This window comes from Malus domestica, chromosome 15 (assembly GCF_042453785.1).
Source record: "Malus domestica chromosome 15, GDT2T_hap1".
NCBI lineage: Eukaryota > Viridiplantae > Streptophyta > Magnoliopsida > Rosales > Rosaceae > Malus > Malus domestica.
In genome coordinates this window covers 50,033,805-50,060,720 of record NC_091675.1, presented here as the reverse complement: position 1 = coordinate 50,060,720, position 26,916 = coordinate 50,033,805, and the positions used below count along the sequence as shown (strand labels likewise).

The 26,916-nt window shown below is 39.0% G+C and overlaps 4 protein-coding genes and 2 long non-coding RNA genes across 7 annotated transcripts; 1 reads left to right on the top strand and 5 right to left on the bottom strand.

Moving 5' to 3' along the window:
* Positions 1 to 4,874: 4,874 nt before the first annotated feature.
* Positions 4,875 to 9,112, bottom strand: LOC103425288 (uncharacterized). Of its 2 annotated transcripts, none has more exons than XM_008363373.4 (6): positions 7,293 to 9,112; positions 7,007 to 7,157; positions 6,775 to 6,922; positions 6,437 to 6,682; positions 5,862 to 6,147; positions 4,875 to 5,429 (listed from the first exon to the last, which is right to left on the bottom strand). In XM_008363373.4, the coding sequence occupies exons 1-5, from the start codon at positions 8,968 to 8,970 to the stop codon at positions 5,869 to 5,871; spliced, it is 2,502 nt and encodes an 833-aa protein (XP_008361595.2). In that variant the 5' UTR covers positions 8,971 to 9,112; the 3' UTR covers positions 4,875 to 5,429; positions 5,862 to 5,868. The 2 variants fall into 2 exon arrangements, with proteins under 2 accessions (XP_008361595.2, XP_070669776.1); XM_070813675.1 differs by having other exon boundaries at positions 4,875 to 5,034.
* Positions 9,113 to 13,558: 4,446 nt separating this feature from the next.
* Positions 13,559 to 14,332, bottom strand: LOC103425290 (uncharacterized). Its single transcript, XM_008363377.2, has 2 exons — positions 14,093 to 14,332; positions 13,559 to 13,957 (listed from the first exon to the last, which is right to left on the bottom strand). The coding sequence occupies exons 1-2, from the start codon at positions 14,330 to 14,332 to the stop codon at positions 13,559 to 13,561; spliced, it is 639 nt and encodes a 212-aa protein (XP_008361599.2).
* A 2,388-nt stretch (positions 14,333 to 16,720) lies between these two features.
* Positions 16,721 to 17,152, top strand: LOC139191989 (large ribosomal subunit protein cL38-like). Its single transcript, XM_070813029.1, has one exon. It carries the CDS (start codon positions 16,721 to 16,723, stop codon positions 17,150 to 17,152), a length of 432 nt encoding a protein of 143 aa, XP_070669130.1.
* A 320-nt stretch (positions 17,153 to 17,472) lies between these two features.
* Positions 17,473 to 18,758, bottom strand: LOC139192079 (uncharacterized). Its single transcript, XR_011575882.1, has 4 exons — positions 18,638 to 18,758; positions 18,463 to 18,567; positions 18,017 to 18,242; positions 17,473 to 17,913 (listed from the first exon to the last, which is right to left on the bottom strand). It is a non-coding gene; the product is annotated as an uncharacterized lncRNA (long non-coding RNA).
* Positions 18,759 to 19,399: 641 nt separating this feature from the next.
* Positions 19,400 to 21,758, bottom strand: LOC139192078 (probable inactive poly [ADP-ribose] polymerase SRO3). The gene is made up of 4 exons (XM_070813330.1): positions 20,515 to 21,758; positions 20,170 to 20,408; positions 19,964 to 20,073; positions 19,400 to 19,839 (listed from the first exon to the last, which is right to left on the bottom strand). The coding sequence occupies exons 1-4, from the start codon at positions 21,420 to 21,422 to the stop codon at positions 19,729 to 19,731; spliced, it is 1,368 nt and encodes a 455-aa protein (XP_070669431.1). The 5' UTR covers positions 21,423 to 21,758; the 3' UTR covers positions 19,400 to 19,728.
* A 1,110-nt stretch (positions 21,759 to 22,868) lies between these two features.
* On the bottom strand, positions 22,869 to 25,281 carry LOC139192438 (uncharacterized). Its single transcript, XR_011576608.1, has 4 exons — positions 24,980 to 25,281; positions 24,666 to 24,803; positions 23,989 to 24,046; positions 22,869 to 23,076 (listed from the first exon to the last, which is right to left on the bottom strand). It is a non-coding gene; the product is annotated as an uncharacterized lncRNA (long non-coding RNA).
* Between the last annotated feature and the right edge of the window lie 1,635 nt (positions 25,282 to 26,916).

Here is a 26,916-nt window from a genome sequence, read left to right as displayed (position 1 = left end):
CTTTCCCGTTTAATTTCAACAAGAAACGGCAATTGGCAGCGACAGTTGGCTAAACCTTTTAACAGTAAGTGCATTGCCTTTCAAATATCGATCTGTTCTGTTGTAGCATTTGACAGCGGCAGTTGGTTAAATCTTGTTGTCAAATTGTTCTAGTATTGTCACTACAATATAGAGTGACTAATTTCAAATACTGGTAAATATAGAGTGACTACTTTAGGAGCTTGCGAACTACACATGAAAATACATGAGCAATTGAGAAGTGGATAAACATCTGACATGCAAGCTCATTCGAACAGTTGCAAGTAATTATAGATTATGAGTAATATTCAATCATATGGCGTAGTATACTGTATGGTTAGTTAAAACTTCGCGTACGTAGTTATAATGATTTATGTTTTTCTGTTTTGGTTTACTTTTCTGCGAAAAATTTGCTAATAATTTGTAACTTAAGCTGATCTTTCTACAGTGCTGGTTGTCCCAAGAAGGGGAAGGAAACAGAGCAGATCTGGTCAGTCAGCTAGTGCTACCAGAGAGTACTCACATTGGATCCTAGACAATGCTTTGATGTTTTTCTAATGTTTTAGGCTTGCATCTGCAACTCCCCTTTTCAGGGGCTGGAGGCCTCCGTAGCAGTCAATGGCTCCAGGACCTGCCACTGCCTACCTCGATCGCTAATCTCGCCAAAAAGGCTACAACAAACAATCAAATTGTTTTTAAACAATGCCTCGAACAATTTATTCTTCCTTCAAGTTTCGTGGCTCTTCACTTGAATTCGGTCATAGTTAAAAGGATAAGAGTTTTTGTCATCGTCCGTATCTGCTATGGTACTGCTCTTAATTGCTTTTCTTTTCAATGGAACCGTTGACTTACCAGGATCATGTCAACCTTTTCAATGTATTTATTTGTAGATAACCCACAATTGTTGTATAATTGAAGTTAAAGAAACGTCTATGAAAGGCAGAATTATTTCCACAGAATACTGCATGCCGGTAACCAGGGCTTATTTGAAAGTGCATTTAAAATGTTGTTGGGTTTCAAAAATATTTTGGAAAGAAGCACATGACTTGTGCTTCTTTCACAAAGCACTTGATCAAGTGCTTTTTCAAAATTCACTTGTATTTTTATTAAGGATTGGTTCCAAAAATATTTTTATCAAAAGTGTTTTCAGTTTTTTTATTAAAGCATTTCCAATTCCAATTCTTATTCATGGAAATGGCTTTTAACTCTGGAATCCTGGAAACTGAAAGTATAGAAGGAATGCATGTAACATTAGGAGAAAAGAAAATTATGGCAATGATCCCTCAACTTTAACCCAATTGGAGCAATGGTCCCTTAACTAAAAATTCATGATCATTGATCCTTTAACTCATCAAAACGTGCAGCTATGGTCATTTTCATCAACTCTATCATAATTTTGTCAAAATGAGTCATGTTGGAATGACTATTGCTCCAATTGGACTAAAATTGAGGGATCATTGCTCCAATTGGGTTAAAGTTGAGAGATCATTTCTCCAATTGGGTTAAAGTTAAGAGACTATTGCTACAATTTTTCTCATTTGATTTTCCATATTAACCCCTTGATTTAGCCTCACGTGCATGGCACGTGACTCATCTTGACAGAAGTTCTAACGGAGTTGACGAAAATGATCATAATCGCATGTTATGATAAGTTAAGGGACCAATAATCATGGATTTTTAGTTAAGGGATCATTGCTCTAATTGAGTTAAAGTTGAGAAACTACTGCTACAATTTCCTTCTAAGAGAATTTTCATAAAATGCTAAAATACAGACCCAGATGCACACGTTTAGATCTCAAGCTAGCGCATCCTACCAAATCGCCCGATTGAAAAAAGGAACTAAAGACCGATACATTTTCTTATACAAACAATACTGAGGGATGACAAACAAAATTCAAGAATTAGATAAGGAAAAAAAAAACTCATACAATTAACTGTTATGTTGGCATCTCAAACACTAGGGACACACCCGACCCAGAATGTCTACCTAGACTCCGAATCGAGCTGTGTTGGCCTGTTTGCATTCAAAATATACCCATTTTTACTTATTTGGGCAATTTGGGTAAAATATGGCATTTGGAGGATTAATATGCAAGAAAGCTAAATTTGGAAAGATATTTGGCTTCAAGTGGAGGGGTTTGGCACTATAATATTGTTTCTCCCATTTGTTTGGGTGGTGGAGGTTTGCCAAGAGAATTGTTTAATCAAGATAAGTGCATGCTTTTTCATGCAAGTGGGTGGAAAGACACCATGCATGCTTTCGGGCAAGAATGTGTGATGAAAGAAGCCAACTAGCCAACTTGTTTTTTTTAAATGTTAGTTTATCACAAGTGGGAAAACATGTGCTAAAAACATGTGGTGGAGATGCAATTTCTCCTTTTAATATTGTTTCTACATGCAAGTTGGCAAAAGCAATGCAAGCTACCCAAGTAAGGAAATGTAAGCTGCCCAAGCTTCTTTCGGGCAAGTACAAAACCTCAGCATGAGGGTTTCCTCCAGACCTCTATAAAAAGGAGCAGATGCACAAGGATTATGGACACTCAAACAAACAAACAAAAGCACAAACTCTGCTCAAACCAGATTTGCCAAAAGCCTTCTTTTATCTAGTTTATTAGCTCTGCTGCTCACTTGCGGTATCGATCTCATTTGTAGCTTTTATGTACTCATTTCCAGTCATATAAATTCCAAGCAATCTGCAATATTAGTCACTTTCCTCTGTCATTTATATTTCCAAGCAACCTTGTCATTTACATATTGTTCTATCTCTCCATATAAGTAAAGTCCTTATTTTTAAGGCAAACAAAGAACCTTAATTTGAGCAACTCCCACTCAAATGGCACAATCTCTTGATTTGAAGTCAAAAGGCGCAACCTCAATCATTCAAATCCCGTCTACTAGCGGCATCTAGTAGTGGCACGCCCGCACCCACCAATCTCGTATGTGCAGTAAATCCCCGACTTGCCCGCAAGGCACCATGGCGGAATTAGGGAGCAAACATGGCCAATACCAATAAGGTGATAAATCCATAAAATGTAGTGATGTGAAAAATATGAGTAAATTTAAACCTAAAAGTGTTTAAATGCAAGAGTGCATATGTGAGTGGAAATGAACTCATTTCACAGTGATATCAAAGCATAAATAAAGTACAGTAAATGTAGAATAAGAAATATACCATCGAAGGTAACTCCTAATTCGATTCCACTTGTGCCTACGCATTCGTACTGCCGAGTACTTCGAGAATACGGTAGAATAATAACTCGTATGTGTCATGAAATGATAGTCAATGAAAGTCAACAATCTCACCACTAGGTGCATTTTCGTTAATTCACTCTTTTAAAATTAATAAAATCGTAAAATTAGGAATGAGTTGTTACTCTAGTGCATGTTATACATGGAGAAACATTTTCCAGTCACCGTAATTACAAGTTACAATAATATCAAGGAATCTGTACAACAAATATCCCATGCAAATAGAAAATCAATTACAAAGACAAAAAAACCTTGACGGTTTAAATCCCCCAAAGCCAGTTGTTGGTATGGATTTTAGACTGCTGATACCCCAAAAAGAAAAGCACAACAATCAGAGCAACCAAACGCAAGTGCTGCAGCAACTTCTTCCAATATTCATCCTTGTTATAGCCAACTGATTTATTACAGGCAATGGGTTCCACGACATGCAGTGCAGCGAGTACAAGTAGTATTAGGGCAAAGGCCACCAAACCCTCTCTCACTTCTCCAGGCTTATTGCAAATCGCCGATGAATATGTCGAGAATGCTACGCCCATAACGATGATTGTCGCCGGTAAAACAAGGCATGGCGGAAGTGCATGATCTGTAAACGCCCATAATGTTGGTCGAATTGAATGCTAATCGTAAGCAACCTTTGATCAACCAGTTTATAGCTTGGTGAAAATGATTGTTGAATTCTTTTATTGGAAATTAGTGTGGAGAATATAGAGGGGAAGGAAGTTTACGGACATTGATAGGAGAAGACGAGAAATCCTCCAGAGAAATGGAACTATTAACCATTTCGTATATGATTTTATTTGAGATGTGATATCCACACACCCTATTTTACTTCTCACACACATTTTTATTTTTCAGCCGTCCGATCGGATGAATTGAAGAATATCAACGGACAGAAATTATCAAGGGGTGTGTGAGAAGTAAAATGGGATGTGTGGATAGCACACCCCTATTTTTATGGCCGTTACTTTCTGTGCTTTTGTGCCTTACGCTACAAGGAATTAGTTACGCAGGATTTGAAAATTTGGTGGTTCAGTAAATTATACATCACCCGTTTTAAGGAAAATTTTCTTGTGTGCTTAAACACAACTCAGTACATCAAGTATCATAATACAAGTGAAGGAAATTATTTTTTAAAATATTCAACTATTGGTATTATAACTTGGTACCAAAAAATCTCTCTGTTTTAGGCCCACCAATTCTTATCTAAAAGATATATAGGCCCAATTTTATTGTTTCATCGGCCTCGGCCTACAAATTTCGCTTGATCATTTCGGGACTGGCTACTATTTTCGATTTTTAGCATGCCAATAATTAACCTCAAGCACTTATTGTTATAATTCTGACTCCCTCGGAATCTTGCTCTTTGATGTATTCGGTAATAGACTAAAACTTTGCAAAATAAAGAAAACTAGAAACACACAAGATTTATACTAGTTACGTCCAGTTGTGGTTTACATGCCTATTTTCTGATTAAGTTTCCTATTCTGTATGGAATGGGAAAATACATTTTCTTACTTGTTCCACTTAGACTTCTAGAATTCCTAGTCTAATTGTACAAGGAAACTTTTATTCGTTTTGGGCCAGCTACGAAGTATTGTTCAACAATATTTCTCAAAATCTGGACATCATTGAAAGATCGTCTCTGCAAAAGGTCATACATGTACAAGTTTTCCTAGTTACGTTGGCGAGGAGCAGCTTGTAACACAATTGTCTTCTTTAAACAAATCAATGGTCGAAGCCAGCCTCCTCAAGTTCACCTGTGTTTTCCTGATTCACAGCGCAAAACCCTAACGCACTGAACAAACTTCAAACAGCATAAGATTTATTGGTCGATCAACACCTATAACACTTCAACTTTTCGAAGAAAGGGAAAAACTCAATTCCTTCCATTGCATTCAAACTAATCTCACACAGCACGGTAGTCTACCACCCCAAGTGCCTTGAATCAAATACCCTATGACCAATTTCCGGATAATCGACAATGCCATTATATCACCCAACATAATTCAAGAGTTTATCTTCGCCAGCTAATTTGTTGTATGAAATCCATTGGCTAACCCAGTCCTTCTACATGAATGAACAGTTTGAACAAACCCAGATGATAATTGAACTTTTAACGGTACCAAAGTAGCAACTTCACAAGTCATGCAGTCAGCACTCATCTGAAAGAACAGAAAGCAAGATGGACACCTAATCTTACAAGGGCAAACTGAAATTCCAGGAGGAGGATCCAAATATCAATGCAACAGAGATCAGTGTGCTTTGATTAAAGTAAAAAAAAGTGAGACTTTCTCTTTTCATGAAATGCCCTGTGAATCAATTCCAACATTACAAGAGAATATAGGAACTACAGATGAAAGTTATATAGTCTCATGATTAATAAATTATACCAAGTGGTACATTTAATTATTTGCATTATTGAGAAACTAAAAAACCCATGCGTTTCATGAGTAATTAATTATGATAGATTTTTCATTATTCCATAATCAGACATAGTGAAACCAAATGCAAAATATAGTCAAGCTACCAAAATCAAAAAGAAAAAAAGAAAAAAAAACATTCATAAGGAGGGTGAGTAATCTTGCTTACTGCACCTCAATCTCATAATCGAGCATTTAGGCTAGTCTCACGTGATAGGTCTGGAGTCTGCTTGGAAGTGATTTTTGCTTCAGTTACAACCTTTCTGGATGCTGCACTCCCACTTGTTTCTTGAAAACAAAGGTAAGACAATGATTGCAGCCAAGAAACTAAAGTAGGCTTGCGAGTAACATCGTCAGATTCTGCAACCTGTGAATATAACTCATTTAGAATCATATTCTGGCCATCCTTTGGTAGTTGGGCTATTAGCTGTGCCAACTGCTTCATCAAGTCCGGTAGTACCTGAACAAGTAATCTTAATGTTCAGTAAGTTTAGACACCAAAGTTGAGAGAAAAGAAGGCATAACACCTTTATTCAAACATCAAAACTGATGCTCATGGTACATTGGAACTGACTCTCTCTCGAATTTTAATGATGTCACTAAATTACTTCTATATCAAGTGTTATGCAAACAAACTAGGGCTTGAAACCAGATTCCACGTGCAGAACACAAAATAAAGAGAAAAAACGTAGTAAAATTTCTGATGGAAACCAACCATATGAAGAAAAAGAAGCAAAATATTAGCTTACCTGTATATCAACTAGGGAAATCAGCCGTAAAAGTAAGTCTAGGATTTTCTTGCCAGGCTCTGACTCTCCTTGCCAGTTCTTCCACATATCAGCCTGGTGAGCGAAGTCTTCAATGCAAAGCCTTTTAGCTTTCTCGACAAGACAATGTATACAATAAAATATGGGTGGGCTTCCAGCAGGAAGATGTCGAACCAAGGCTGCAACTCCAGAAGCCATTCCCTCAAAAGGGGTAATTTCGGGATATTCCTGTGCTCATTTTACAGAGAAATCTTGCTGTTGGTACCCTTAATCGATGAAGCGCAAGTTTAACCAATATAGTCACTTTCTGCTTAACATACCTTTAGTGATCTTTGCATGTAGTAGAAAACAAGCTTCTCCTTTAATAACTCTCTTTCATCCTGATCAGAATCCTTCCCCGAAGATATGAATGCAGAAAACATAGAATGTGAGGCTCGAGGTACTTTTCCGTTAGGATGACCCATATATCTGATTAAATTTGTAATAAGGAGTTAAATTATTCATTATATTCTATATAAGTTCATAAAGATCAAGTTCTTCGGCATAGGATACAAGAACATAGTTGGAGCAACCACATCCCCAAATACAGGGCTAGGCAAACGTGCAATGCAAGTTGGTATGACCCGTAGGTAAAACAGAACGCGAGCAGTTTGAACCTCATCCTTGGTCCACACATATTCCATCTTTCGCAGGAAAGAAAAGTCTGATAAGCAACATTAGAAATCTATCAAATCAAAGTATCATAACAAAAATGAGAGGGTGACAAAACTAAAGACCTCATTCCAGAAAAGTCAAATGTTATATGAAATTTAGAGCTAAGACGGCAACTAAAGCATACCTGGGCCGTTCGTCAAGTCACCATAAGTGGGCATGGATCTTACAAAAGATACACAAGCAGAATCACTTTCCTGGACACTCACAACAATACCTCGAATTGTATCCATGTATTCTGGCAAACGAATGCGGCGGAAATACTCGAGACAAGAAAACGAAATAAGTATTCGTACTGATGTATCCATTTGAGTTTCTTGACTGAATTTTGAATTCAACTTGTGCTTTGTGACGGTCAATGCAAAAAGTACAACCATAAGAAAAGCAGATTCAGCAATTTTCTCCAAATCTCCAAGTACTTCATCCTCTTTACCACGAAGAACCAAAGCCACCTGTCGGTGCTCCATGTATATCTGTTGACAGTAATCCCACAGAAGATTCTCCACCATATGTTGGCTCTGTTCATCAACTGAAACATAGAGATTGCAGAAAACACCGGTTATGGCCCCTGCTTCCTTAAAAGTAAGACTTTCCAGGTGTTCCCTGACCTCATTAATCCTCGGTACAGCTGAACTGTCATGCATTGGTTTAAGTACCTTCATGTATAAACGTCTCAAGGGAAAGCTTTCAGTCAACAATGCAGAAGCAAGGCATATAAACAAAGGGGCACGAGCAGAGACCGCACCAGTTCGAGCCAATGCTATCGAAACAGACTGTAACAGAAGATTATCTGTGAGATCATTATCTGAGCTGGTAAACTCTATAGTTCTTGAAACTAACTCTCTTGCTACAGATTCTATCCGATCTTCTGCAGACCGTCTTAATCTGGAAATAGTGTCCATCCCAAGACCACTCACTATAGATCTACTTAACGCCCTCAGTACTCCAGCTGCAGCCATGACAACAGCAAACGGAACATAATTTGCTTTATCGGTCTCTAAAACCTCCCGGGAAAAGGTATCAACTTTTTCGACAGAGCGAAAACTGCTCAAACCAGACATTACCAATTCCATCAAATGCAGAATCATCAACCCATGACAAACACTGCCAGGAGGTCCACTTTCCTTACCCCAAACACTCAACACGAAATCCAAAACAGTAACAAAATGAACATTCACAGAAGAAGATAGAGCATACCCAATTCCGGCAAGCACGTCCGGAATCAATTCACCAAATGACCCAAGTACCTGGTAGTCCTCCGCCAACAGCCTACAGAGCAGCCCCAAGCAATCTTTTTTCGAGCTTTCGGAGGCCGAATGAGCGAAAGAGAAGGCACCCAGAAGGAGAACGCCTTCAGAAAAGAGGGCAGGACTCTTGTTTGATACATACTGGGTAAGGAAGAGAATAGAGAGAACTTCCACAGCCGAATCAATGAGACCCGAATTGGGCCGGGCGGATTTCCGGACCCAAATATAAAGCAGTCGGAGGAAGAGCGGATAGGACTGAGGAGGAAGAAAGAGGTCGGGAGAGGAGAGAATGGAGAGCAGAAGCTTGGCTTGGGGGTCGGCAACGTGGAGAGAAGTCTGGGAGTTGGCGAGGGTTTTGAGGGACTGGAGATGGCGGGATTGGAACGATTGGTGTTGGAGGCAGTCGCGGAGCTCGGCCCATGCCTGAATTATGGCTCTTGCGGATGAGGTGGATGAGTTTCTGGAGACGGCGGCGGAGGTGTTCCTGCTGCTGCCACCGCCGCTCACACTCCTCAGCCAATCTTCAAGGAAAAGGGGCGGAGCTGATTTTGCCGCCATTGTACCAGCTTCCAACTGTAAACCCTAAGTATTTATCTGAACATGTTATGTCAGTTCAACAGTCAACTTGAGCCATTTCTGGTAAATTGAGAAATGAAGGGGATTCAGAGGACATGGTTTCTACCGCGCGTTAACAAATGTCGTAGAAATAAATGATAAGATTTTATAAATAGGGAAAAGTTAAAGAAATAATCTTTGCTAAGAGTGAAAGCAAAGCGGGTGTAATAACATAATGATTGCAGGTAAAAAATAAATAGGAGAATTCTGAAAATATTCTAACTTATCTTTCTTCTCTTATTGCTTTTGTATCTGTGTGTTTTGAACACTGTAGTGCTCTGTTTATAGAGCAACTACCTTGAAAACTTATAAAAATTTCACTATTTAGTATATGAATCTTTACTGTATACATGTGGGCAAACATACCCACTGTTTACAACACTCCCCCTTGGATGCCCACATATCAACATCAGTTGCCTCGTTAAAACCTTGTTTGGAAAAACCCAATGGGAAAAAACCATAGCGACAGAAAAAGAGTACAACTTTATCCGGATTATTGATATGGTGTTAAGCATGCTTATGTTGCCTCGTTAAAACCTTGATAGGAAAACCCAGTGGAAAAAATCATAATCGAAGGAAAAAGAGTACAACATGCATGTATCATGGATGCTCCCCTTGAATTGTATCTCCCCCTGATTCCGCCTTCTTCAAATTTGTAAGCCAACGTAATCCGATTCCCTAAACTAACTTCTGAAATGTGCACTTTGGTAGAGATTTGGTGAACAAGTCTACCAAATTTTCATTGGAACAGATTTGTCTAGTTTCAATAACTTTAGCCTTCTGAAGCTCATGTGCACTGAAAAACCTTGGAGATATGTGTTTAGTTTTATCACCCTTGATGAATCCTTCATTCATCTGGGCAACACAAGCTGCATTATCTTCATGAATAATAGTGACAGTTGAAGTGTCTGTCTTTGAAGGTAGACCACATGAATTCCGGATGTGATGGATCATTGATCTTAACCAAGAACATTCACGACTTGCTTCATGTAAAGCAATTATTTCTGAGTGATTGGAAGATGTAGCAACTAATGTTTGCTTCGTTGAACGCCATGAAATTGATGTATCTCCATTAATGAACACATATCCAGTTTGTGAGCAGACTTTATGCAGATCGGAGAGAAACCAGTATCTGTGTATCCAATAAGGATATGGTCATTTGTGGACTTGTCTAAGTAGAAAAGACCCATGTTTGTTTTCCCACGAAGATATTGTAGAACATCTTTGACTCCCTTCCAATGATGAATTGTTGGAGTAGAGCTATACCTGGCTAACAAGTTTACTGAAAAAGCTATATCTGGTCTAGTGCATTGTGCTAAATACAATAAAGCACATATTGCACTCAAATATGGTACTTATGGACCAAGAATCAGTTCATCATCTTCTTTTGGACAAAATTGATCTTTCTTAATGTCCAAGGAACGAACGACCATTGGGGTGCTAAGTGAATAAGCTTTGTCCATGACAAATCGCTTCAGTATTTTTTCAATGTAAGCTGATTGATGGACCAAAATTCCATTAGCATAATGCTCGATCTGCAAGTCGAGACAATATTTTGTTTTCCCAAGGTCTTTCATTTCAAATTCGTTTTTCAAATACTCAGCAGTTTTATTGAGCTCTTCAAGAGTTCCAACTAGGTTCATATCATCAACATATACTACTACTATAGCAAAACCAGTATTTGATTTCTTAATGAACACATAAGGGTCAATGACATTGTTGGCATATCCTTCTTTGATCAAATACTCACTGAGACGATTATACCACATTCGCCCAGATTGTTTCAGCCCATTTAATGATCGCCTTAATTTGATTGAGAACATACCTCGTGGTTTGTCAGTGGTTTCATGCAACTTAAGTCCTTCTGGGACTTTCATACATAAGTCAGTATCTAATTCTCCATATAGATACGCAGTGATAACATCCATAAGTCGCATATCAAGTTTCTCTGAAACCACTAAACTTATTAAGTAACGAAACGTAATTGCGTCCATTACAGGAAAGAATGTCTTTTCATAATCAATTCCAGGTCTTTGTGAAAAACCCTGTAAAACGAGTCTTACTTTATATCTTGCAATCTCGTTTTTCTCGTTGTGTTTCCTTGTGAATACCTATTTGTAACCTACGGGGTTCACACCAGGCGGGGTTTTGACTACTGGTCCAAAAACACTTCGCCTTTCCAAGGAATTTAATAATGTCTGGATTGCATCTTTCCACTTAGGCCAATCATGTCTCTGTTTGCATTCATCAACAGAGCGGGGCTCAATGTCATCGCTTAATATGATTTCAATGGCTATTGTGAAAACAAACATATCGTTGATGATTACTTCATTTCGATCCCACAATTCATTAGTACATGCATAATTTATGGAGATTTCTTTCCTTTCATGTACTTCTGTCTCTTCAGGGACATGTGTCTCATCAATGACATTTTCTTTTTCAGAAAATTTAGAATCATGAATTGTGGATTTATCATTCGCTTTCTTTTCATGAATGATTTCATTTGGATTCAGCTGTGCCCTCATTTTTCTCTTTCGATGGGCTGAATCTTTTGAACATGGTGGTCTACCATGTTTCAAGGGTGCACCAAATGAATCATTCGCTACCATTTTATTTTGTCCAACAGGGACATCAATTCTTACAGGTACATTTACAGCTGGTATATATGACTTTGTCACTTTCGAAGCATCATTAAATGCATCTAGCATTTGATTAGCAATACTTTGAAGATGAACAATCCTTTTCACTTCATCTTCACATTGAGTGCTTCATAAACCAAAATGAGATAAAGTGAGAACAACCCATGTCAGTTCTTGTCGTTCTTCTGGAACGGTATTTTCTCCCCTTAACAACGGGAATACTAGCTCATCAAAGTGACAATCAGCAAAACGAGCTGTAAACATATCACCTGTTAAGGATTCCAAATATCTAATGATAGATGGTGAATCAAAACCTACATAATTTCCCAGTCTGCGCTGAGATCCCATTTTAATGCGTTGTGGCGATGTAATAGGGACTTAAACAGCACAACCAAAAACTCGTAAATGTGAAATGGTTGGTTGATGCCCAAACACGAGTTGTATTGATGAGTATTGGTAGTTGGCTATGAGTCTCAACCAAACCAATGATGCAACATGTAAAATGGCATGTCCCCATGCAAACATTGGCAATTTTGTTTTCATGAGTAGAGTGCAAGCTATTAATTAAAGCCGCTTGATAAATGCCTCTGCTAAGCCATTTTGAGTATGGACATGAAGAACAAAGTGTTTAACATTAATGCCCAGTGTTATGCAGTAATCATCAAAGGTTTGAGACGTAAATTCACTAGCATTATCAAGTCAGATTGACTTAATGGGATAATCTGGGAATTGTGCTCGCAACTTAATTATATGAGCAAGAAATCTTGCAAACGCTACATTTCGAGTAGACAATAGGCAAACATGTGACCATTGGGTAGATGCATCAACCAAAACCATAAAATATCGAAATGGTCCACAAGGTGGTTGAATAGGCCCACATATATCCCCTTGAATTCTTTGCAAAAATGATAGGGATTCATCATCAACCTTTATTTATGATGGTCTAATTACCATCTTCCCTTGAGAACAAGCCTTGCAAGGGTTATCATTTGAGACATCAATGTGTCTGCTCAATAATGGATGTCCACAGAGTTAGTAATGATTTTACGCATCATGGTAGATCCTGGTTCATGACAGTATATGCCTCAATTGTCTTTATGTATGTATAATACAATCCACTTGATAAACCACGCAACTTCTCCAATATATGCTTCTGGGTATCATTGGAGGTAATGCATAGATATTCCACATTTTATGCACTTTTTGTTTCAATGTGGTATCCATTTAGACGTATATTTTTAAAACTCAACAAATTTCAAGTGGATCGAGTAGCGTACAACGCATTTTGTATGAACAATATTGTTCCACTTGGTAACATGATCTGGGCTTTTCCTGAGTCTTCAATTACATCTGATTGCCTTGATATTGTTGTTATCTTTACTTTTGCAAGTATCAAGTTCGAGAAATACTTTCGATCTCGAAGTACTGTATGCATAGTTGCGTTGTCTGCAACACAAAAATCTCTACCATTGCTCTTGTTTTGAGAATAACCATAATTTTTATACATGCTCTCTGAGTAATGGAAATTACAGTTAAAAGTAGTTTATTCATACTAGAATACTACTTTTATTGAATTGAAAGTGCAAACATTAAATCACAAGTGCAAATAACAATAGTACATCAAACATAAATGATTTAATCGGACCCAAACACTTCATTCCCTCTTTTAATAATGAAGTCTGAAACATCCAGGTGGGTTGTGTTTAATTGTCCTGATAAATCGAACACTGGATCAGATATATCCATCTGTTTAGCCTGGTCGAGGAACTTGGTCTCAACACCCTTCTCCTTGAGGGAGGCTTGATACAGATCCACCAGATGTTTTGGGGTACGTGCCTAGTGCCCATTGCCACCACACATATGGCAAACTCCTTCAGGATTTCTATGAGTGTTCATATGAGCTTTGCCTTTCTGGCAATTTGCTTGTTAAAAGCTTGGGCCTGTATTATGCCTTGGAACCTGGTTAACTGGACATCATGGTTTTTGCCCTTTCGGCCTTGCTTGTGGCCACGTCCTCGTTTGTAATTATTATCATAAGATGTGGTATTCCTTTCAAGGGAAACAACATTCACTTCTGGGAATTGTGCTGATCCAATAGGGCGGGACTGATGATTCTTCATCAGAAGCTCATTGTTTTGCTCAGCTACAAGGAGCATAGATATCAACTGGTTGTACTGAGAAAAACCTCGCTCTCTATATTGTTGCTGCAGAAGCACGTTGAAGGCATGAAAAGTGCTGAAAGTCTTTTCCAACATGTCTTCCTCAGTAATGGGTTCTCCACAGAGCTTCAACTGGGAGGTAATTTTGAACATAGCAGAATTGTACTCATCCACCGTCTTAAAATCCTAGATCCTTGGGTAAGTCCACTCATAACGAGCCCTTGGAAGAATCATCATTTTCTGGTGATTGTATCTATTTTTCAATGCCTTATAGAGGGTCAGTGGATCTTCAACCATGAGGTACTCACTCTTCAGTCCCTCATCAAGGTGGTGACGGATAAAGATCATGGCATTTGCCCAATCTTGAGAGGATGCATTATTATCCTCCTTAATAGTTTCTTCAAGATTCGCTGTCTCCAGATGAATCTTGGCATCCATTACCCATGTAAGGTAATTCTTCCCAGTAATATCCAGGGCAACAAAATCAAGTTTTGCCAAGTTCGCCATTTTCTTTTCTGAAAGAAAAATGAGGTGTGTAAGAACTTGCAACAATGTGTATTCTGGAGGAATATATTGTTACAACTTCTGATTCTTACAAATTTTTCATTTTGATCTTCAGGCCAAAATGATAAGCATTCGAAACTTCAAGCTCGAGATTTACATGATGAATGAGGAGGGCGATTGTATAGCACCATTCTCATTGAATAGCATATGATAGGCAATTATTCCGCACAACTCAAGTAGTAGAAATTAAAATATGCAGAGCAAGGTGGGTGATTATACCACACCATCTAAAATTGCAATAAAATTAAATAGCAGGAAAATTTAAATATGCAAGGTAGGGTGGGCGATTATACCACTCCACCTAAAATTTGCAGTAAAATTAAATTTGCAGTCCAAAATAGGCGATGATACCGCACCATCTTTGATTGCAGCAAAGATAAATAAACATTGGGTTAGAAATTAGGAACTGCGCCAAACAAGAAATCAAAGATATAAGTAACTGTTATGTTGAGAACTAAAAGCAGGCATGGTGCGAATAGTAAGGTAAGGCAAAAGTTAGAGAAATAACATTTGCTAAGAGCGAGGAGAAGTGGGTGTAATATATCACACTATTTTGTTTATTAACTATAACAAAATGATTGCAGGTAAAAATGAAATAGGAGAATGTAGAAAATATTATAACTTATCTTTCTTCTCTTATTGCTTTTGTATCCATGTGTTTTGAATACTTGTAGTGCTCTATTTATAGAGCAACTACCTTGAAAACTTACAAAAACTTCATTATTTAGCATATGAATCTTTACTGTATACATGTGAGCAAACATACCCACTCTTTACAACATAAGAGTATTACTTTTGTTGCTCATATTGGTCAATTGGACCCAATGCTATTATTTTCATCTAACATCATTTATATTATCTTGGCTAAATAGCCAAAATGGTCTCTGAAATTTGTATAACTCATCACTTTAGTCCCTAACATTTCAAAATGATAAAAGTGGTCCTTAAGATTGTCCACCATCCATCAATTTGGTCCTTCCGTTAAAAACTCCGTTAAGTGTCCCAGAGCTCTTGGTCAGAAGTTTGGGCAATTTTCAAAACTTCGTAACTCAATCATTTTTTAACCAAATTCGACCCATAATATATATAAATGAAGATAGGAAAGTGTAAGATAAGATTATATTATTTGGAAGCCCAAGGGTTGCCAGAGATTGCCAGAAAATAGCCTCAAAGTTGACTGGTCCGAGAAAAAACTTGAAAATTCGCCGGAAACTGGGTAAACTTTAAACGTTCATAACTTCTTCAATAATCAACGAAATCAAGTAATTCAAAAACGAAAATCATAGTTCTCGACGAGGCAAAGAGAATAGTACCTTTTTAGATGGCTAACTCGCCATGTTTTGGCCGAAAAGCAGCTCAAAAGTGGCTGTCTTGGTCTCGAGTTAGCCACTTTCAAGCATTTTTCCGGCCAAACCACAATGATTTAGCGTCTTAAAAGGTATCATTCTCTTCATCTTGTCGAGAACTATGATTTTCATTTTTGAATCACTTGATTTCCTTGAGTATTGAAGAAGTTATGAACGTTTAAATTTTACCCAGTTTCCGGCGAGTTGTCCAATTTTCCCTCGGAACAGTCAACTTTGAGGCTCTTTTTAGGCCATCTCCGGCAACCATTGGGCTTTTAAATAGGTATAATCTTATTCTACACTTTCCTATCTTTATTTTGATATAATATGGGTCGAATTTGGTTAAGAAATGGTTGAGTTACAAAGTTTTGAAAATTGCTCAAACTTCCGGCCAAGAGCTCCGGGACACTTAATAGAGTTTTTAACGGAATGACCAAAATGATGGATGGTGGACAATCTCAGGGACCACCTTTATCGTTTTGAAATGTTAGGGACCAAGGTGATGAATTATGCAAATCTCAAAGACCTTTTTGGCTATTTAGCCTATTATCTTTCTAATAGAGAAAAAACTCACACACATTGACGGATTCTACTTTTATTAAGAAGATGATACATATAATATAATAGTAGAAATGAATAGTAAATATAGCACTACTAAAAATTTTATCAATGTCGTCTTTGAATATGAAAGTCGTACATCAATATAGTTATTATGTCAAAACTCTATAATATTGTGTTGTATGATGATATGCTTTAGGAGTGGGATCCACTTATCTAATAATGGAATATGATTCTCTCTCATTCTTTTATAGTCTTCTCTTATCACACTTTCTTTTTTTTTTTGTCTTTTTTTTTATATAAAAAATTTAAAATAAAACGTTGACGTAACTCAATCGTAATTGTTTAAATAAGAAGGGAGGGAATAAGAAGGGAGGGAAGAGGAGAAAGTCTATTCTAATAATAAGGGGTACATGGACTTCACAATATGGGATCCTCATTCCTCAACGTTATCCCCAGAGGAACCAACAGAGGAGGAGCCAAGCAAGAGCAAGCGAAGATGTCAGTGTCAGCTGTGTTGGGGTCTCATTTGGTGCCGGTGGGTGTGGCCGTGAAGAACCCACCTGCGATGACGTCGTTTGGAGTGACCAATTCAGCCCCATGGCACGGCTCAACCACCGGTAATGGTGGTGGTGGTGGTGGGTTGGTGATAGAGTGCTCGTCAAGGCCACAGAAGAAGGCGACTGCGCACCACCGGAAGACTCGGCCACGTAAAACGCAGCCGTGGGACGTTAAACGCAAGCCCACTGTGTACGCTTCCCTGCCTCCTCTCCCTGCAGAGTGGACCTTGCTCTCTAGTGCCGACGAAGCTGCTTCCGCTTCCGCATCTTCTCCGGAAGAGCCCTCCTCTGCTGAGTAGTCGGTCTCAGTCAGTAGAGCTTCTTATTTACCCCAATTAATTCATGTTTTCAGTTCGTTTAATTTAAATTAACATTTACTTGTTTAAAATGAATCGTCAGAATTTGCACTTATTTGTTTGGACATTATGAAACTTCGGATTTCAACTGGAGTGGGGGGCGAGAATTCCAGCCTTAACGGCCTTCATGTTGATGAACAGAGAAATTTCTTGGTAATTGAACTCCTTCAACCTTTTGATTCGCAGACAGGATTCTCATTCCTCTAAAGCCCGAGAACAAAATATATTCCATTTCGACGAGGAAGTTTAAGATTACCAAGAAATTTCAGAACCCAAAAGAAAGTTTAAGATTACTAAGAATTGTCAGAACCCAAATGATTCCTACAGAAACAATCGAGCCCCTCAAGTCACCGCGGTTCTCAAAATGATCAACTCCATAACTCGCCAAGAGGTACGCGACTTTGTTTTTCCAGAACCAGATACACGTCACGGCCTCAACAACCAACAGAAACCATACTGGGATCAAACTGGGGATGAGCAGCCGATTATCACCTGTGGATTGTCGGACTTATGTTCTCCCTGACCGTAAAATAATTGGCCGGGTTTCGATTTATCAGCATTGCTCCTTCTCTGTAGATTGCTTGGTCCTCCTGCAGTTGCTTCTTTATTTTATTATCCTTCATGCTGGCTTGTTTATGGTGCGAGCCTGGGCTGATTGGGTTCTGCGGCATGGTTACCCTTTTGCTCTGTTTTCCATGTTCCTTCTCAAAAAAAAAATTTGTAACTGAGGACATCAACAAAATCCCCATATCTTTCAGGAAATGATATCCTCACATATACATTTTTCACTCCTGTTATAGCACTTACCGGCTTTAGACAACATTTACATGATGACAACAGTTTCATTCGGAATTAGGCTGCACATTCAAAGTCGACTGGATTGGGGTCTGAAGACTCTGAACTTAGGTTTCCTCCACCAGCTGCGAAATCTGTTTCACCCAGATGGACAAAGAGATTGGGATTGGGACCGGTAAGCCGCTCTAAAACATATGCGCAGCTTGAAAGCTGCGGCACAGCACATGTTTCTGCACAACTGTAATACTAACAATAAAAAGTCTTTATGGAAACCTACTGAACAAATATACTCTCACAAAATTGTCTACCACCCCTCGGCCCTCGCTGATTTAAAATAGCTTGCTTTCTTTCTGAGCAACACATCAAATAATAAAATCACAGAGCACGCCTGATATACTATCAATTAACAAAACCATAAACAGAATTGCTGGATAACGATCATTAAAATAAATACTCACAGTTCACGTTGAAGATTTGGAGGAGTTCACCTCGCCTTCCACGAATGTAATCTACATTTATTGATCCACAAAACCATGCCACACCAGTTGCTACATCACTGCACACTTGTGATGGGAACGAGACATTTTAGAAGGTCAGTGCATGCAACGATACATTTTAGATGGCTTGACTTACATGACAATACACTTTCAGCCATCCATGTCAAGCAACCGAAGTCTGATTGATGCACTCTTTCTGCTTAAAAGTAAACTTCCACATAAGTCGTCATAACAGATCCAGGCGCATACCACAAACAATACAAGTTAATGTAAACAAAATACTTCAGTGTATCTTAACTAGCACGTAAACCCTCCCTTGAGAACAATCTACATTTGATCTTCTGATCTGCTTGATAAGTTACTCGAATAATCTTTTCAAATTCTGTATCTGACTGGAGCAACTGAACCTCTAATTGAAGTCTCAGTTTACTCTAATACAATGTGCTTAATCTTAATACCCAGACACAAGGTCCTAATATAGAAGCAACCAAAAGCTGTAAACACTGACCCATGTAAAACTGATGTCAACATAGAGGTCAGTGGGATGACTCTCCTAATAATCTACTTCTTTGAATTAGTGATAGAACAAATTCTCCCAAAATCTTAATACTCATTTGTTGAATTTAAAACGCTCGCGAGGCACCCACACAGCCCCACACACACACACAAAAACACAACCTTCTTCAATGAAAGAGAATATCGTAAGAAGATGCCATTCCAAATTGTGAATCAACATAAAGAACTTTTACAGCAATTTTGTAACAGCAGACATGGTTCACCACACAAATACACGCACATGAGCATAAGCTGTACAAGCATTCACAAACACAGGCCCACCAAGTGTCATACTTGACAACGTTTAAATTTCCGTACAACCTTTGATATAGAAAAACCAGTCTCAACCTCAATGCCAGCTTCATAGCTAAAAGGTGTAACTACTAAGTACAAAAGATGTAGGAACGCTCTTTGTTGAATTACATGCCAAGAAAACACAAGTACTAACAGACAATGAACACTGCCTTTTTTTTTTAAAAACAAACTAAACCGGAAGCATATTCGCTATATGTGTGATATGGTTGGGCATTTTCACACATAGTTTTTGCTCGTTTGTATGGTTGGGCATTTCACCCTAATCCTAGTAGACATTAACAAAGCGGTCAAACATGGTTCCATCAATTGTAAAGACCATGACAACACATTTATATATGCCTCCTAGCAAAACAAAACCTAAGAACCTTGCTTCTGGAGACGCAAGTCGTTAAGAGCAGATGCCATCAATTGCTCTCCGGTAACTGATCTACACTGTTTGACAAAATCATCCCTGGCCAGCTTTCCACCCTGCAACATTGAGAAATACCGAAAACATTTGATTCTTAGATGACATTTAATTGTTCATATATTTTATAATGCACAGAGAGACTATGAACCACAATTCTGAACCAGTGAAAGGAAGATTGCTCACCTTCAACTCGCATACCAAAGAGGAAAGTTCCTGAACTTTAGAAGGAGGAAGATAGCTCTTAATCTTCGAAATTAACATATCAACAGGGTATGCTCTTCGCACCGATTGAGCTGAAAATCCACAAAACAAAATCAGTTATATCATCAATGAAACAAAATATAACATAAATAAAACAGATGTAACAAAAAAGCATAGAAGAAACATACCTGGCACATAATTCGATTTGTAGCTCACAACACACTCCGGAAGCACGTGTCTATTCATGTTGGTAGACCATATGACATACCACTTAGGATTCTTAGGATCATCTGCACCGTTGTCGAATTCCACACCAGAAGGGTAACATTGCTTAGAACCTGCCTCAATTTTTTCAACATTGCCTAGTATAACCCGGCACAAAATAGCATATTTTTCGCCATTATCATCCTGCTCCGACTGCCCAGCACTGTAGAGTTCAGCCATTACAACATCAAATTATCAACAATTCAAAAAACTCAAAGCCCTTAAATTAAACCGCCAAAAAAAGGAAATGAAACACCAAATGAAAGTACCTTAGAAAAGGCACCGATAAATGCGAAAGATGAAGACCAACGCCATGCGACTGCGGCCCAGAAACCTTGCTGGGTGCGCCGAACCCATGTGTCAAAATGCCTTTCACATCGTTGCCCGACACTCCGCACCAGGCGTATATGACATTGGCCGAGCCCCGAGCCGCCGTGGTGATCTCAATTTGCTTCTGAAAGACCTCCAATCGAGCCTTATCCAACGGCCCGTCCCGAACGCACTGATGAACTGCCGTCACAGCAGCCGCGAGATCAACCTTCTTCATCCCGGCGAGAAACAAATTGCTGCAAACAGTGCAAACCCTCTCAGCTTCTCCCACCAACCTCACATTCGGCCACTCCGAACTCCGCGGCCTTATTGACGACGTCACTTCGTCCTCATCCATCGGCCGTTCCTCCGTCTGCCTCTTGCCCAATACCCGACCCGATACGTTGATCCGTTTGTTGATTTGGACCTTGGGACTATCCGACCCGTCCACCAAATCCTCGCTGACAAACGCCCTAGGGAAGAAGGGCCTGGCGTTCACGTCAATCCAAGCGATCGATCTCTGACTCCCAGCCCCCAAATCAATCTGCAACATTCGCACAAAGTCAAACAAAACCGTTGACCCCTCGATTTCAACGCTGACGACCGCCTTCCGCTCCGCGAAACCCGAACGCAGAAATTCGACGATCGGGGTCGGCAAGTCATTCCAGGAATCGTTCTGGAAGAACATAACACGGGCCGGGGCGGCGCTCCGCTTGAAATTGGAGGGGTAGTGCATCCGATTGGAGGGCCGATTGCAGAAGTTTTTAGAGCTCGCCGAAGAAGACGACGGCGAAAGCATCCCCTGAGGTACCCTAACGGTGACAGATTGGACAATTTTCTTGGGGGTGGGGGCGGCGCTGGAGGCCATGGATTCTACTGCGTAGAGCTTTCGAGCTAATGCGACGGCCTCACAGAACTCAAAGAAACTCGTAGAATCAGGTAAATTTGCGTTGGCGTACGGATTTATTGGGCGGAATATGGAGTGTGAATTACTAGAACGCCCCACTATGGCGGTGCTTTAGTTTGAGCTGATGAAAGGGTAAACTCGGTAATTCATGTGTGGGCGCTTTTTGTTCGAATAGTTCGAGTATGAAAGGGTAAACTTGGTTATGCGGCTGTCGTATCTGTTTACTTCGGCCCAAAGAAAATTATTTAGAGAGAGAGAGCGGGAGGAGAGATGAACCGTTGGAATGGGTTCGATGATGTGGATATTTGTTGTTTGGATGTGTTTTTTATAGTGCAAAAGGCAGAGCGAAATAAATCCCTCTCGCTGTAGGAAACACGAAATCCCATTCAGAGAAGGAAAGGAAACCCATCCTCACTGGGAAAATGAATAATAAACGGTTACATGTACACGTGCATGGCACGTGATAACGGAAATTATTGGGGTTTTTTTTTGGAACTTCAACTAAGCTCTCGGTATTGTCACTTTACCCTTTATTTTGTCCTTATCATTAAAACTCAAAATTTTCAAGCCATTTTCTTTAGTTTTTTTTTTTGAACAAATAATATATTATTCGCACGAATAAAGTAAAAGAATAAGTTGAAGAGGCTAATAATAATTTGATTCAAATTTGCCTTTAGCGATAATCAAATTTAGATCTCTCACTTACAAGTGAAGGAATACTACTAAATCTTCAATTCAATTAAGGTAAGGAACATAAGTAAACACATATTGTGCCTAGTACGGTTTAATGAAAAAATATTTATGGGCTAAGGGGATTTTTATTTTATTATGTGCTTAATTAAGGAAAGTACAGGTACATAAGAATTCCTAATGCGAATGACGCATCCAATTACTTTTTGGAGTAGGATTTTCCCTCCTAATCTCTCTCCCTTTCATTCTCTTCATATTTAAACGGTTACGATTAAGTCCCGTCAACATCTTGTATTGATTTTTGGAAAGAGATTTGAAGATGATATCTTCCACCAAAGCCCCCGAATTAAGTGATTTGGGCCCTTGAAATTTGATCAAATAGCTAAAAACAGAGACTATTTTTAAAAGTTGTAATAATTTTAGCCATTTAATCAAAATTTCAAGAGTTCGGATCACTTGATCCATGGGCTTTGGTGGAAGAGATTCGAAAAGAATCTCTTTCCCTGTTTTACAGAGAGAAAAAGATAAAAAGGAAAATGTGAAAGGAGGAGAGAGAATTATACTCCTTAATTTTTTCCCATTCTTTTAAAAAATTATATCCTATTAGGGTTATGTACTCTATGGGTTTGGCTTCTCTACTAATCAATTCCCTATTTTTATTTTAAATCCAACCTTTCGAAAGATCGTGGAGTAACTTCTCTTCAAATATTTCGTGGCTTATTCACAGAATTTTTGACACACCCCGTCCCGAAGGAGGGCGTGCTGGCCGTCACGTGAGAGTGACGTAACCATTTACACAGTTCGGAAGCTTTAAAAAAAATTCCAATTACTAAGATAACACACCCGAGGGTGAGTCCTACTTTTGTGAATTCTGTCAGAACACCGTTGGATTCCTCGTGGCCACCAAAGCTCTGCTAACTTGAACCTGGAGGGGCGCAAAACAAAATTGAGTGGGTCAGTAAAACAAAGTTTTTCGAAGACTTTTCATTTAAAACATTTATAACCCCTCACCGTAAAACCTGTATACTTTCCCAGAAAATAGCATATATATAACATATATATAAGCAAAAAGCTCAAATCTCAAACCTTTAACACTTTTCAGAAATATATATATATATATATATATATATATATATATATATAGATATATAACCATATGAAATCTCAAAGCTTGAATCCCAAATCTTTAACATTTTTCAAGAAAAACATGTCATGCCATAAATCAAAATATAAATCAGGTGAAATAAGGAATCAATCGGAGACCCTGCAGTTGGTCCTATACGATTAATTCAATAGCTCAATATCTCACTAAGCCGGAGTCACCACAGTGACCTATACGGCCCTACTCTGCACATCACTCGGAACTACGTAAGGTAGTCTATACGATGAAAGGTGTAAAATACGCTCTAGTGCTTCTCTCATCATATCATCAGCGCGCATATCTAAGGTCACCCACCAGTCGGAACCCCTCTAATGGTCTGTACGACTGGCATGTCGGAACCCTCACATGGTCTGTACGACATCCACCTACTTGGATCCAAGGCGAGCGTGCGGTGTGGTGAATAATATAAGCACTAACACCTAGGGTGCAGATTATGAGCTCAAACATCTCAACAACAACAATTCAATGAATAAACGAACTCACCTGACTTACCTGTGCCTCCACAGCACCATGCAACATGTATGCATCATATATCAATCATATAACTCATATGAAATTCACATTTTCCAAATAATTCTATGCATGGCATTTTCAAAACATAATTTCGCATAAAAGCATTTTTTCTGGGAAAAACAATAGTATATAGGTAATACGAAAACAAAACTGCCCACTCACCTGGAGTTCGCCCACAACTCCCTAGCACCGTACATCAAGGCGTCATGACGATTAGCGCCTAGAACAACAATCAAATCCAACCTCAGAAATTATGCCGATAGAATACATAACTTATATAAGACACGTCACTACGTAGTTCGATCCGGATGATCTGCAATTCAGATTTCAAATCCGTAACTTCCAGAGGTCCACAATATACCTCTAGGACAACATCCTAAAATTTCATTACCATCCAACGGTCGGATCTTCGTCAATTTCCAAAACTAAGTGACGGTTAACATTCTATTTTATGAACTTACAACTTCAATTCCAGAAGATCCGTAAATCGGATTCCCAATCCGTAAGTTCCTATAATCCTCAAATATTACGTATTACAACGTATCAAAGTTTGATGACGATCCAACGGTCGGATCGTCAATTCACATTTTCATCTAACCACGAATCGTAACCAACTTAGGTTCAATTATTCAATTTACGTCCATCAATTATCAAAACAGAACCTAGAACCTTAATCACAAGCTAATAATGACATTGGCGGGCCATTGGCCACGCGCCGCCGCGCGGGCCGCCGCGGGTGGCGGTTGGCCGCCCCCGGCTCGCCGGAAAATTCAACTATTTCCAAAAATTACCAAAATTTGCAGATTTGAAGATCTCAATGAGTAGAACAACTTTCATACCTGAGACCAAGGCCAATTTGGCCTGGAAGTGCTTCAATTTCACCAAAACCGTGAAGAACCCTAGAATTTGGGTGTTTCCAATTCGACCTTCAAACTTGTTCCAACGCCTCAATTACCTCTTGGGCTTTGTTCTAGGTCCTAAAGGAATGCTAAAGGTGTTAGTAATTGAAAGAAAACATTTCAAAATTTGGAGAATTTAAACAAAAGGGTCGCGGCACCCGTAGGGGTGTTCTTCGCGAAATCACAACGAAATTCAATGATTCTTGGGGTGAAACGTAAAGAGGGAAGGCCTAGATGATGATTAGGAGTGGTACCTTGACTCAATTCGTCGGAAATTTGGACGAAATCCATCGAATTTGGGCGTGGGCACCGCCGGGTCGAAACGACCCACGGGTTCTCCCCAACCCATTTCCTCTTTTCCTCCGCTTCTCACCCTCTCTCCCTTCCTCCTTTCCCTGTTCCGATTGGTCAGTTTCTTCCCCTCTCTGCCTCTGATTCGCTCTCTCTCCTTCTTCTCCGATTGGGCAGTTTTTGCCCAATCTCTCTTCCTCTTTTCTGTTTTCTGGTTCTTCCCACGCACACACCCACACAAAACTTTCATTTTTCTCATCCCAGCCATCCATTTCAAAATCCTTTAATCTGGGCCATCCAAATTTTAATAAAAGAATTTCTATATTTTACTAAAATTATAATTCCTTAAAATTCCAAATTTCAAACGTTAATAACTTCTTCGATATAACTCCAAATCACGAACCGTCTGCGCCCACGCGTCCGTAACGACGAGTACTACGAGGATATGTCAAGAAAACAAATCTTAGATGGCCCGACACAACGATTAACCTCGAATGATGTGCGTGCCTCAAAGGGCATTTTTGTAAAATCCTTTATTAAAACTTTAAAAATTCTTAAAATTAGGGACGGGCTGTCACAATCTACCCACCTTACAGAAATTTCGTCCTCAAAATTTACACAATCTTTACAATCCATCAATATCCATGAAACAGCCCGAAACACATCTCTCTCATTCGATTCTTTGATTTCTAAGTAGCTTCTTCCACTGAAAGATTCCTCCATAAACTTTCACCAAACTCATAGTCTTATTTCTCAGTACATCATCTTTCTAATACAAGATAGGCACTGGCTCCTCATCATACGTCAAATCCATATTGACTTCCAAAGGTTGAGAAGGTATCACTCGTGAAGGATATGAGGTTTAATGTCGAAGTATCGAAACATAAAACATATCATGCCCTTTCATCGGCTCTGGAGGCAACTCAGCCCGTACGTAACTTCACTGACTCGTTCAATGATCACAGATGGTCTGACGTATCTAGGACTTACTTGTTTTTCTTTTTTAAAACGAATCATACTTTTCCAAGGTGATAATTTCAAAATCATTCGATCACCTACATATACATCCGGTCAGTGGCATGTTTGTCTGCTAAGCTCTTCAGCCGATCCTGGCCCACTTCCAGGTTAGACTTAATTACTTGAATATTCCGAATAGTCTCATCCACTAACTCAGGGCCTTGAATACTATCCGTCCCCAATTCTAACAATTTCGAAACACAAGACATAGCTTTACACGGCCTTATGGCGTTACTCTAGGGAACAAACTGAAGGGACCAACATACCCAAGAAGTTTAACAGATCCCAAATCTCTTTTTCCATAAAACAAACAAATAAATGTTGCGCTTGTCTGGAAAGGTTGGTGTTCTCATACTGAAGTAACATACGTTGACGTCACCAGCCGATCAATTATTATTCAAATTCCAACCTAACTATTTTGTATACGAGGAAGCTTGTCCACGAAATCCATAGTAATATTCTCCCATTTCCACCGTGGAATGGGAAATGACTACATTATTCCAAAAGACTTATTTCTTTCTGCTTTAACCTGATGACTGATGATACGCCTACTAACATACTTCGCCATTCCTCTTTTCATACCCGTCAATAGTACATGAACGAATGGTATGATAAATCTTAGTACTTTTGGGATGCATTGTAGAAGTGGAATAATGTACATCGTCAAAATTGCTTTCTTTAATTCCACACCATTAGGCATAAACACTTTGTTCTTTTGCATAGGCTTGCCATCTGATTCTCTAACTCTAAGGTCCTTCTTTTTCCCGTTATTCCTTGCTTTAAATAAATTCTTGAATTTCTTCGTCAAACGCTCGAGTATCGAGTACGATCTACCAAATGGGTCCAACTTAGAAATTAGCAAGTAAGGCTTCTTCTCGATTTT

Excerpts from the sequence above, each read along its gene's own strand:
- LOC103425288 (XM_008363373.4), bottom strand. The coding sequence starts at position 8,970 with ATGGCGGCAAAATCAGCTCCGCCCCTTTTCCTTGAAGATTGGCTGAGG. Across the intron at positions 6,923-7,006 it reads GTTGCTCCAACTATGTTCTT|ATATATGGGTCATCCTAACG; the intron begins GTATCCTATGCC and ends AAATTTAATCAG. Across the intron at positions 6,683-6,774 it reads ACATGCAAAGATCACTAAAG|GAATATCCCGAAATTACCCC; the intron begins GTATGTTAAGCA and ends AAATGAGCACAG.
- LOC139192078 (XM_070813330.1), bottom strand. The coding sequence starts at position 21,422 with ATGGCCTCCAGCGCCGCCCCCACCCCCAAGAAAATTGTCCAATCTGTC. Across the intron at positions 20,409-20,514 it reads TTATCGGTGCCTTTTCTAAG|TGCTGGGCAGTCGGAGCAGG; the intron begins GTACTTTCATTT and ends TGAACTCTACAG. Across the intron at positions 19,840-19,963 it reads CTTTGGTATGCGAGTTGAAG|GGTGGAAAGCTGGCCAGGGA; the intron begins GTGAGCAATCTT and ends TCAATGTTGCAG.
- LOC139191989 (XM_070813029.1), top strand. The coding sequence starts at position 16,721 with ATGGGATCCTCATTCCTCAACGTTATCCCCAGAGGAACCAACAGAGGA.
- LOC103425290 (XM_008363377.2), bottom strand. The coding sequence starts at position 14,332 with ATGGCGAACTTGGCAAAACTTGATTTTGTTGCCCTGGATATTACTGGG. Across the intron at positions 13,958-14,092 it reads ATCCACTGACCCTCTATAAG|TTGAAGCTCTGTGGAGAACC; the intron begins GCATTGAAAAAT and ends ATTACCTCCCAG.